Genomic DNA, 13,040 nt, shown 5'->3' with positions numbered 1-13,040 from the left:
TTGCCATTTTTTAAGTAAACTCTATGCCCAACATGGGGCTTGAACTCACGACCCCCCCACCCCCAGACCAAGAGTCACAGGCTCTGTGGACTGAGCCAACCAGGTGCCCCTGCCTTTATTTATACACAATGTTGCTGCCCTGTTTCTTATGGGAATAAAGAATTTAAATATGAGAATAAATATTATCATCAGAGCTTGGTGCTTGGCCACTATCTTATCAGTTCTCACATCATTCTTAATCTTTGCAAGGATTATCTCCTTAGACTTGGACCTGATTAAGGGTTATCTTGTATTTTCAGCCTTCAATTCTGTGTATGTTTGTCAATATTTTATTAAATTCTAATTTCCTCCTTAATCAAGAACTTGAGTCCCCGTTTTTAAAAAAGTGCCTCAATAGATACTTAAAAATGAAACTTTTATAGCTTTTTCACCTATAATAACAATGAATCCAGTCTCTTCAGTAGGTTGTATTTACTAGTATTTTTTAATTGACAGGAAAGAAATGAACCTTCACAGTTTTTGGATTCTACAATGTAAAGTGTTCACTAGTTTCTCCTTTTGTTTTAAAAAAAAAAAAAACAGGAAAAATAGTTGTTTAGCACTATTTTTAAATTCACACCTAATAATTTTTGCTTCAACAAAGATTTGCTAAAAATGCTTCCTGTGGGATAATTTTATTAACAAGCACTTCCCTCTCCCCTTGGGTTGATATCAACATCTAGACCAGGCCTGCCCAAAATAGCTTTCTGAAACCATAATTGTTATTTTTTTAAGATTTTTAAGTTCTCTATACCCAACGTAGGCCTTAACTTACAACGCTGAAATGAAGAGTCACATGCTCTCCCGACTGAGCCAGCCAGGTGCCCCAATCATAATGATGTTCTATAATCTGCAATGCCCATATAGTATTGCTAGCCACTGGCTATATACGGCTATGGAGCACTTGAACTATATTGTAACAAGAAACTAGATTTTTTAGTCACATGACTTCCAAACACTTGAAATATGCTAGCGTGATTGAAGAACTGAGTTTTAAAATTATTTAACAAACTTAAAACTTTGGGTAGCACAGATCTAGACCATGAATTAGAATCCCAGATATAGGCCTCTAGACACCCATATGTCAAGAACACTGTAGTAGTGTTGCTTTGGGTGGACAATGTGACCTCTAAGTTCCCTTCTACTATTACTACCTCTGCTGAGAATCTTCCTATTGCCCCTTCCCTCTTGACTGTGAAGTTAGCTCATGAAGTTTGACAGTTGGTATAGTACTTTGTCTATTAGTATTCCTCTCATTATTCTTTCTCTACCACTATTAGACCGTCAGCTACTAGAGGAATCTTATGGCTATTATTCTACCTACCATTTAACATGAATGCCACGCATTAAGTGTGCTTCAATGTTTAAATAAAAGTTATACATTAAAAAACAGAGGGACTACCTGTTAACAATTCAGCTACTACTCTGGGCATGAGACGCTAGGTCATAAATCCCAACTACTATGGAATGTGGCACAGTAGGCATATTGGGAGTGTCATTTAATGAAAACGTGGCTTGAAAAGAATTTTTATTTACTTTTGCTTATAGAAATTATCTTTCATTCCTGGGCATTTCAGATTGCTATTCCTAATTTGGCCTCCATATGAGACAAGTGATAAAATCAAAGGCAAAGATTCTGTCAAATAAAGATGAAAATGTAAGAATTCACGCAAAATAAATTATTTCAATAATTCAATATAATCACATTTCAAAAATCTACCACTTATCAAAAAATTATAAGTTTACTTTGGCCTATAGTGAATGTTATAGTTAACAGTTCCCAGGTTTGAAATAGATATATAATATGAATTTCCCAGTGTTCTTCCTGACACCTAGACTGTTTCTTTGCCTATTTGGGATTCTTTTCTCATACCCTTTATATCCAGAGCATTCAGAGATCAATTTCACCATCTTTTGCTGAGCAATACTATTTTTCAATTTCAGATTGTTAAAAGAAGGCTGAAATATGGCCTGAAAATATCTGTAGCCATTTTGACATAAAACCTTTTAGCAGTTTTGGGGTTAAAAGTGGAAACATTTATAGAGCTCATCAGAAAAAGGGTACAAAAGCTTCATATACACACTATTTATTAACATTACAACTTCTTTACTTCATATGTAAGAAGAAAATGTAAGTGTTCAGTTCAATTTGACTCCAAGCTCTTTCCCCATTTGTCCACTGTATCTAGCATTCGTGCCTGATTAGCACCTGAAACAGCACTCCACAAAATCATCATCTGCCTCAGTATACTACATACACAAATGCTAGGATCAGAATCAGAATAAGGAAAAAGAGTTCTCTAAGGAGAAAATGCTCTGGGACTGTCTGGGAATAAAGCCTAGAATAAGACTTCTTCTGAGGCACCTTTTTTGGAAGACTACTTCATGTTCATGAACATACATAATACGCATGTCTCAAAAAATGTTCTTCTCTTTATAATCTACTTAAAAAGAAAATTAAGCTGCATTTTTTGTAGTCTGTTAGGATAAAATACTAGTACAGGCTCCCCCGGCTTTTCAGAAACCAAGTTACTCCACTTTCATGAAAAACCTACAGTAGCACCTGGTTTTGCTAACCAAAAGAAATCTGAAGAGGATCTTCACTTTTACGAAAAAAGGTGAAATACATCAAAATAGCAGTCACCGTTTGTTTTGCTGCAAGCCCTTTAACAGCAGCAATAAAAGCAGCCTGTGCATCTGGATTGGGGCCAGCAAGTGCCTCCCCGGGGACTGCACCCAGCATCGAGTCACCACGGCTTTGAACTAGGTCTGTGAGCATCTGTGCTTTATCGCGATTTATTTCGTTCATCTGTTAGCAAGGTGTGTTCTAAGGTATCAGGTAAATCTGAGATTGTTTTTCCATAAGGGAATATTCAAACAAAATTTCCATATAAATTAGGGGCGCCTGGGTGGCACAGCGGTTAAGTGTCTGCCTTCGGCTCAGGGCATGATCCCGGCATTATGGGATTGAGCCCCACATCAGGCTCCTCTGCTATGAGCCTGCTTCTTCCTCTCCCACTCCCCCTGTTTGTGCTCCTTCTCTCACTGGCTGTCTCTATCTCTGTCAAATAAATAAATAAAATCTTTAAAAAAAAATTTCCATATAAATTAATGGTTATTGCTTCTTTGCTTTATGCCATTTCGGCTTTCAAAACAAAAGTGTCAAGGGACACTTTTGGGATAGCACAGGAAACCTGTACTGAGTACACATCTTCAACTGCTCATCAAAGTGTAGTCAGTCCTTGGATCAGGTAGCATTGGCATCACCTGGATGCCGGTCAGCAATGCAGAATTTCCGGCCCCACCCTAGCCCTACTAAATCAACCTACATTTTAACAAGATCCCCCAGGTGATACAGGTACACACTCAAGTTTGAGCCGAACTTCAAACAACTTATCATTCCTCCTGTAAACAAATGTACATATTTAAAATTATCCATAAGGTCAAATGAGGAAAAAGCATATTCATTTTCTAACTGCCAGATCAAGAATGATTCTGAAGGGCCTCCGGGTGGCTCACTCGGTGAACTGGGCTCATGTCCTGATCTCATGGTCCTGGGAGAGAGCCCTGTGCTCAGCAGGGTGTCTGTTTCTCCCTCTCCTTCTGCTCTGCCCCCTGCTCCTGCTCTCTCTTAAAATGAATAAAATCCTTAAGGGGGGGGGGGAAAGGCAATGATTCTCAAGACTTTCATGTAATTTTCTAAACTTGAATGGGCAATATAGATTAAGATTTCCAAAGTGAAATTAATCTATGGGCAAACGGCAAAGACGACCCAGAAAGCTCAAGTAATTTATTGGAAATGTTCTTATGTGTATTCTCCCAGACATTAGAATATGCCAGTTTATACATGTCCAGTTCTTCATATGCAAATCTGAAAAACAAGAAACTTGAAAACCTCAAAACTTTAAGCTTGGTAGCAAAATCGGTCTTGAGGTGATACAAAGCTATTATAAATGGTCTTTAACCCCGGGGCTCTGATGATTCCTGTTCTGCTGCAGAAATGTTAATGTAGGAATTTGGGATTTCGACACAAATCTCACTGGAGGTGTGATGCAGTATATGGTATGTGCCCTCAAGACTTTCAGATACAGGCCCTCTAAGATAAATACAGGAAAGAGCTGGAGAAGACAAAAGCAAGGGGAATTGACCTGAATAAACCTTGATGCTAATGTTGGCTAAATAAAAACCTAATATGTAGCCTTAGAAGCAGTAAAACAGTAAGAGAAGACAGAGAGGAATAATAAACTGCTTAAATGACGTGGAAGCTTGGGGGTAGGTAGGGGGTGTCAATTTGAGAAAGGGCTAGTAAAATGAATTTACGGATGGCAAGGAGAATGAACTTTCTGCAATTTTCCAGAGAGACCAGAACTTAAAAATGATAGAATACTAAAAGGCAGTATTCTCCACAAATGTATGATTAATCCAAAGTAAGGTAAATGGCTTTTGACCTTTGTTACTAATACTCATAAAATATCAAGTCCATCAAAAATTCAGCCCATATTTTCAAGTTATGTTTCTAGTATGCACTGCACAATTACAACATGATGCCATTTATTTAACAAGACTCTGAAAGAATGGGTCCCCAAGATCAAATATATACAGTTTTAATATTGGAAATATTTACATAATGGAACCACCTGATGGACCAATGTTAAGAACAGTGTTTCAAATTCCTTTTAAGATGTAAAAAAAATCTGGTAACTCAAGCTCAGTTATGCTTTTTAACACACCCCCCCCAACTTTGTCTTTCTTAATAAATACTCAAACATGGGAATAACTGCACCTAATTTGTGTTAAGAACTGTTTAAAACCTGTTACATTTTCAGGTAATTTTGCTCCCTGGTGAAGTTCTGTTCTGTAATAAAGAAACCCCCATGTATGTCTCTAAGACATCAGTGTATTTTTAAACATTGATGAGTCAAGGTAAAAGAGGTGCGTGAGTGCATATACACTCACAAGATACAAACCCTTTTAAAACAAAAGTGAAAACAAAAAATTAGTGGTAACTCCCTTAAATGATTTACTTTATCCTTAAAAATAAGACGTAAACTTTGCAAACCGCCATTTTGAATTCCTATTGTATTTTTTCAAACTTTCCTAGCCTGTATTGCCTAATTTTACCTTTTGTTTTTAAAAATGTTTTCATTTATGCTTTTCAGATTAAGGTTGTTTTTTTTTTTTTTTTAAACAAAGGAGTACACCAAAATAAAGCTAAGGGCCAATTAGTGCAAAAATGCATCAAATAAAGATTTACAGAATCTAAGGATCTGCCTCATTTCTGAACTATGAAATTAAGGGGAAAACCATTATGATTCACACTCCCTTAAAAAAGAGAGGCTGAAGGAGCCAGCTATCAAAAGGAAAGCCCCATTCCATTCACGAGACTGTTGCTTGCCACAAGAGACTACCATGCTCTGGGAGACTAATAACCTAATTATCCCAGACATTTAGTTTGGCACAATACGTTTCCTTTACGATTCTACTCTTCAATAAGGAAATGTTTAAGGGAGCCCACCAAAGAAAATTAGGGAAAAGACATTTATACATACATTCACACAAACACATTCATACAGAGATACAGTAGGAATGGATTGTCTGCTAATCTTAGCACTCTAATTTTAAATTCCATGCCTTCAGGAGGTTCCCATCTTTGATCAAGGGGTGGTGGGAAGGTAATAGGTATCATGGGTATTCTTTCAATTAAAATCATTCACATAGGTTCCTATACAGTACAGTTCAACATTAAGTGCAATTCTGCAAAAGAATTGGGGAGTCATTTTAATATTTACAAGAAATAAATCAGCAGAACAAGATTATATCAGATAGGCTGTGTACAGTAGCTGCGGCTTATAAAACATACCAGTAATTTGTACCTGGTGAGTATAAAGAGAACCAAGGTAGGATTCAGATGTCTTTACAACCAAGGGAGTACACAGGGCATCAACAAATTAAAGGACAAAAAAAAATTCACATTTTCTACATTAAAAAAAAAATTACAGATCTCACAAATGTCTTTGAAGACAAAGAAAAAGCCAAAGTCCTCTGAAGGGTGGGAAAGAAGAAATCTGAAACAGAACTCTAAATGTAAAAAGAGTTTTACTTCACAAGACCAATTTTCTTGGCTTCTGTTTCATATATCAATAATCTCCACATTTTGACTATAAAAACTTCTGCTTCTTCATCAAGTACCTAGAAAAGAAAAAGAAAAAACTCAAAAAAACAGTAACACATGTAATATAAGCAAACATCAGCATCTCCAAATAGTGACTGGTATTTTATTATTCTTTGTTGTTGTGGTTAAAGATTTTGTTTATTTGTTAGAGAGCGAGTGAGCCCAAGCTGGGGGAGTAGCAGGCAGAGGGAGAAGCAGGTTCCCCACTGAGTAAGGAGCCTGATGCGGGGCTTGATCCCAGGACCCCGGGATCATGACCTGAGCCAAAGGCAGATGCTTAACCAACTGAGCCACCCAGGAATCCCGTGACTGGTATTTTAAAAGGCTTTATACACTGACAAGCATTTACTTTCAATAAAATAACTTGAAAGAAATCAGTCTAGTGTGAGAAATGTATTTAGTAAATATAAATTATAAAAAAGGGTGGGGGAGAGAATGCATTCAGCAAAATTCCATGGCTTACTAAATACTGACACCACAATACTTTATCCAACTTTTATTCTTTTACTTTTAATTTTACAAATACTCATTCACACATGTATTGAAAAACTATTTCCTAAAGAAAGCACGTTTGTGATTAAAAAAACACAGTAATTTAGGCAGAACTAGTTATACAACTGCATAATTTAAGAGAGTATCTTATGTACCCCCAGGACAGCGTTAAAATCATAACATTTATCAAGTCCTTATTATGTACGTGACATTGAATTAAATATTAAATGAGAATATATGTAAAGCATTCAATATTGCATCTGGGATACAGTAAACAGAGTACGTGAACACTATCATCACCAAAAAGGATACAAAACTACTGAATAAGTAAATGGTCTTCTCCCCTTGGGAAATTGATAAATCAAATTATCTTCCTACCTACTTATGAGGTAGGGGCATTATATGGTTTCCCCTACTCATGCCCTCACTCTACATGCAGCCCTGGGCCTCTGCACCAGGGTTACAGTGAGGTAAGGTGGAACAGCGTGCTTCCTTCTACAGGAGGCAGCTATGACTGAGCTCCAAGGTATCGCTGCCATGATGGAATGTGGACTAATGCCGCCAGGTCTCTGGAGCAGTTTAAGTTAGGAGGTAAGCAAACCAGGGCACCCGGGTGGCTCAATCAATCGGTTACACATTTGTCTTTGGCTCAGGTCAGGATCCCAGCGTCCTGGGATTGAGCCCCACACTGAGCTCCCTGCTCAGCGGGAGCCCGCTTTTCCCTCTCCCTCTCCCTCTGCCCCTCCCCCTGCTCGTGCTACTCTCTCTTAAATGAATAAATAAAATCCTTAAAAAAAAAAAAAAGGGAGTTAAGCAAACCAGATCTCTAGCCAGACTATTTGGGTTCAAATCCCACTTCTACCTCTTATTAGATATGTGCCTTTGGCTGAGTCACTTACCCACAACGAACCTCAGTTCTCTCATCTATAGAACAAGAGGAAATATTAACTACATCATCCTGATCTGTGGGAATTAATAGGTACAAAGTGTTCTGAACAGTGTCTGGTACCTAAGTGATCATTAAGTACCTAAAAGAAGCAGGAAAATCTGATTTCCTTTTCTTTTTCAATGACAAATAATTAAAGAACTTTTACTGAGACTTCTATGAGCCAGAGTTGACCAGCAGTTTGAGAGAACTATGCTGCAACACTTATTAATGCGAAAACTGTACCTTGGAAATATTACAGACCTAGGCACAAAATACAACCAAAGTTAATTTACGTAAAATTAGGAAAGGTACAGTTTGAAAAAGGTTTTTTTTAAAGAAAAAGTCATATTTTTAACAAGAACAAAGTACTACTTGAGCTAAAAATTCAATCTCATTTATTCAAGAAATATTTAGAGGGTGAGCCTGTGATAGAACTGGTTGACAAAACTAGCCAACTGAGTGGCTTCCTCCCACTCTGATAAACAATGAGCCAGAAAATTAAGACAATATAAGTAATTAACCAGTAAAGAGTCTAATGATACTCCAAATATCAAAATATTTCAACAGATCAAAATGGATTAACACTAACACATGATAGCTTCACTGAGAGAAACTGCAACTTTGCCAAAGCCAAATACTAGAAAGCTGGGTTTATATTTTTTGTTTTTTGTTTAATTCTTTAACTCATGCCCAACTATAAAACCCTCTCCAGACCCCAAGGATAACGTTCTAAAGAGATGGGAAGGTCGGGGAAGTTCAAACTTTATCCCCAAGGACCAGGATCTATTCACATTTCTCCTTCCATCTGAGGCTCAGCATTATGAAGTCAACAAACTTTTCACAAATACTTTATCAGAAATTCTAAACAACAGCTGCAGAAAACTGGGCAGCAGAAAACTAATGTTACCTGGCTTTAGACATCATTCAGCGCCTGGACACAAAATATCTCAACCTTGGAGGTCCCTCTGGTTAGGCACCCTACAATGCCCCTCCCTGACAACTCTGCAGCGGGAAATACAAGCTCTCCCAGGCACTTGTCATCTTATAACATGCTTGCTGTTTCTTCCTCCCTGACTCATCTTCCCTCTGCTGCCTTCCCACTCTGCCCTCCAGTACTCTTTATACTAACCACCCTCAACGTTAGTTTTTTCATCTATTTACCTGAACTGAAAACTGTGTCCCTAAAAGACCCTGAGACACTCCTGTAGCCAACTCAAGAAGTTCCTTACTTTTTTCAAAGCCTTAACCTCACAGGAGAGGGGAAGCTGCTGAATCCTTCCTGTTTCTCTTTGTGAACAGTATCCACTGAGATTCATGAGATCTCACTACACTACCCTTCCACTCCAACAGCAGCTATTTAGCAAATAACTAGTCTTCCACCCACAATAGATGAGCACTCTTGCCGTTGATTCCCGTATTTCTCTCCAACCCCTGTCCCAACAACACACAGAAGTTTCAATTTCTATGTGTATGACCCAGGCGGAAAGTTCACTTATAATCTAAATAATGACATCAGCTCTATCCCAGAAACGTTCTCCTATGGCCACATATGCACCTTACCATTGTCTGGAACAATCCACCACTTATTCTTAACGTTCTACTCTCTCACTATACCCATTCTTTCCAACACACCTCCCACAGTTTCACTGGAACAACCAGCCCCTGATTCACACAACCACCAGCTCTATTCTGATGTTATTTCCTTCTCTTCCTAGCTTGGAGTTTACAGTCCATTCAACCACTCTCACTTCTACAGTCAATTCTCTTCCTCCTTTCTTTTCTCACAAAATCACACTAGATAAATGCAACCACTGATTCGACTCTAACATCCAAATTAAATGCAGGTGGGGATCTGATGGTTACTGCTGACCAGTGGATACCTGTCCAAGTGACGAAAGTTACACAAATCTCTTCAAGTCTCAGTTTAGATGGTAATTACTGTGATGCTTTTCCTAACTGTCCTTTCTACCATCAGATGCTCCATTTCCTCTGCCCCCACATCTTTTTCACATATCCCCATGACTGCAAGTATGTTACAGTATCAGTATTAGTATACCTGTCTTCCTGCTACTTCTTTAAGGGCAGATGTTCCACCGTTTCATGCTTTTAGCATTGTTCAACCCAGTAACCATTTAATAAATGTTTTCTAAATGTATAAATAGATCCAGGATTTGTATTTACGCATACAAATGCCAAAGGCGGAGGAGGGGGAGAGTGTTAGTGTTGTCTATGGACATCTTGAAGTGAGTGCTTTTAACCTCTTTTAATGCAGATTCACATTTTAATTGGGGCTTCTAAAAAGAAGATTCTGGAACCAACACGGGTAAAAAATTAACCAAATACAGAGAAGCTTAGTTTGTTTACAGATATTAATGAGAATATTAATAAAATTAAACTTCTGACTTACCATGGCAACATCATCTAAAATGCTCTGAGGTGAACTATGAGCCATAACCTAAAAGAAACAAGCAACTGTCATTTTGAAAATAAATAAAAAATGAGCAATATAGTCAAAAAATTTTAAAGTACCCTCAAACTAATATGGGAATTTCTTGTGGCTGAAGAAACTTTCTATAAATTTCTTAATTCCCAGAATCCCACTCTCTTCAATGGAAGTTTAGAACAACCTGGGATCTTAATCACTATATGTGTTCTAATTCAAATCCAGAGTTACAAATTCCAGTGCTACAATAATTGCAAGTGGAAAGGGCAGCCTAAATTTGCTATTCCTAATTTTAAGAGTAGTGGTCGTGGAAAAATAAGCATTTCCTTAAAATGCAGTTAGTTATTCCTTTACAGATACAGTGCTTCTGTATCTATATTATAAAGATAAGACTTTGCCTTCAGGAGACAATGGAAGGATGAGGTATATCTTGGTGGTTAAGACCACAGACTTAGCTCTTACTTATTATGTAACTATGGTCAAGACACAATCTCCTAGGCCCTAATTTCTACATGTATAAAATGGGGATAATAATAGTAATTTACGCTTGCTAAGGTTGTTGGGAGGTTTAAAAAACATAAAATTGTACAAAATGCTTAACACAGTACCTGCCAAGAACAAAGCCTGGCTCAGAGCAAATTAATCAATAAAAATGACTATTACTGTGCTATGAAGGAAAATATTTCGCTCCTCTTCCAAAGGATGGATGACTGAAAAATTCAAGAGATTAGCTATCAGCTGTCTCCACAAATACCCCCTCAACTGTACTTCAGCAGCATTCTAACCATTAAGACATGGGCGTGGCAACACATTCTCTCAGGGGCAGGGAGAGAGCAAAATTGGCAGCAGTCAGCACATCTGTCCTCCTTGACCCTCTGAAATGAAACCATATGGCATAGGGGTCTGAAATACAGTAGAGGGATTAAGCAGCCATAAAATCTCTTAATAACTAAAACTAAACTATCATAGACTTGGCTTTGCAAGATTTTTTATTTTAGAAAGTGTCTAATATTTTAAAGTATAAAAAATGTTGGGGATGTAGGGAGTAAAAGACTAACCTTAGAACAAACAAAATCAACTAATGTAGCTTCTTCTTCACCTATGTATTCTATAATTTTCTTATTAATCCATGGTCTAATCCGTCGTTCCATCAATATCTGCAAAATAAAGCATGGTTATTAAATTAAAGAACTTTTTATTATATTTATTATAAAGTCTACAGCCTCATGATTTTTCTTAAAACTAAAATACAGTATGCTCTCATTCACAAGTTGAACTAAGACAGTATGTATCAAGATACAATTACCTGCTTCTAATTGATGAAAACTTCAAGTGCCACCAAGAATTTCCCCAATCATCTACGTAAATTCCTTGGCAGGTCAAGATGCCACATTACCATCTCTACTTGTCATTAATACAATCGGCTGACTTTGTATGCTATATTCAAAACCACTTCCAATAAAAATGATGAAATACAATTTGCTACTCACAGAATCCACAATAGACCAATCCAAGGGATAAGCAAAGAGCTCAGGTTTGGCCGTAGGAATTTTCTCAATGAGGCTCTTAATGTGTTTGCGCTTTTCTTCAGTGTTTACAGTGCCTTTGGCAGCATTTTTATCATCTTCACCATAATCCAAGGGAACCAGTTTCCTTTTTCGGGGTACATCGTCACTGTCTTCATCCTCAAACTTGTTAAAGACACTATCTACGGGGAGTTTCTTTCTCTTCACAGAATTAGGTTGACCAGGACTATTGGAAGCACCTATAGTAAAAATACTATATTAGCATGATGACTCAATTTTCAAATGTTAACTACATTTTACAACCCACCATCCCTCAAGAGCTGTGCATAATATACTTCCACAAATCTCAGAGAAAGATCCCAACTGTAAAAAATAACTCACTACTCACAAGTGCTAGAAAATTTAACTTTTCACTTCTTCTCAGAACTTGAGGCAGCTGCAGATATAGGAGCACTAGTAGAACTACGGAAACAATCGTGAGCTAGAAAGGCATTTTTGAGTATTTTTCTATCTACCTACCAAGCAGCACATACTTACTTTTTCCTTAAGGCAAAATTTAAGTATATATAGGGGATTAAAATAAAGGAAAGAAGGAAGAAAATGCTAACATACCCAGTTTAAGACTCAGTCCTATTTTTGGCCTATGTTCCTCAGGTTGTTGTTGATCTGGTGAATTTTCGTGAGGAATAATAATACCACATGGAGATTCATCCCCAGGAGTGTTGGGGGTTGCATTGCCACTGGCAGAGGAAACAGATGGGGCAGAACTGATGGGCCTCAGAGTTGGTTTGAGACAGGGCTTCTGCTCTGGCTCTTCTTCCTCTTCCATGGGTTCCTCTCGTTTTTCTTCTTTTTCTTGCTTTTCTTCTTCTTCTTCCTCTGATTCCGGTTCTTGCTTTATTTGTGGTTGTCTGCGCCTTTCAGCCTCTTGTTCCATCTAAAACCAAAAACTAACATGACTAACCGACCACAACTACCTCCACTCAACCAGCTTTGTTTTCCATTACCTTCTATAAAACCTCTATTTTTCATTAGGAATAATGAAACACTGCTTGCTTCTATAATCAGAAAGCTGAGTAGGTCTGTAGAATATATTAGGTACTCTACAAAATTTTTTAATATTTTTAACATACATAACAGGTGGTTAACTGAAAAGGAAAAAGTATGTTTTTATATTTTTATTGAAGAAATTATAACCCAAAGTTTCATTTTATTTTATTTTTAAAGACTTTATTTGACAGAGAAATAGAGCATGAACAGAGGGGAAAGGCAGAGGGAGAGGGACAAGCAGGTTCCCTGCAGAACAGCAGGGCTCAATCCCAGGACCCTGTAATCATGGCCTGAGCTGAAGGCAGATGATTAACTGACTGAGCCCCCCAGTATAAGAGGCAACTCAAATCCTCAGCTTGGTCATCAACAATTATTTGTTCTGTGGCACGT

General features: G+C 37.6%; 1 protein-coding gene across 3 annotated transcripts in view; it reads right to left on the bottom strand.

The window, feature by feature from the left end:
• Positions 1-4,627: 4,627 nt before the first annotated feature.
• Positions 4,628-13,040, bottom strand: part of RBM25 (RNA binding motif protein 25) — a 52,421-nt gene continuing 44,008 nt past the window's right edge. For all 3 annotated transcript variants that reach the window (XM_034643346.1, XM_002920250.4, XM_034643345.1), the window contains 5 exons: positions 12,213-12,537; positions 11,565-11,839; positions 11,133-11,231; positions 10,039-10,086; positions 4,628-6,228 (listed from right to left, as the gene is read on the bottom strand). In XM_034643346.1, the coding sequence (XP_034499237.1) occupies positions 6,136-6,228; positions 10,039-10,086; positions 11,133-11,231; positions 11,565-11,839; positions 12,213-12,537 (840 nt within the window). In that variant the 3' untranslated portion in view covers positions 4,628-6,135. The remainder of the gene's footprint in view (positions 6,229-10,038; positions 10,087-11,132; positions 11,232-11,564; positions 11,840-12,212; positions 12,538-13,040) is intronic.

This window comes from Ailuropoda melanoleuca, chromosome 14 (assembly GCF_002007445.2).
Source record: "Ailuropoda melanoleuca isolate Jingjing chromosome 14, ASM200744v2, whole genome shotgun sequence".
Taxonomy (NCBI): Eukaryota; Metazoa; Chordata; class Mammalia; order Carnivora; family Ursidae; genus Ailuropoda; species Ailuropoda melanoleuca.
Note: the sequence above shows the minus strand (reverse complement) of the source record. Positions and strands in the feature narration are given on the sequence as shown.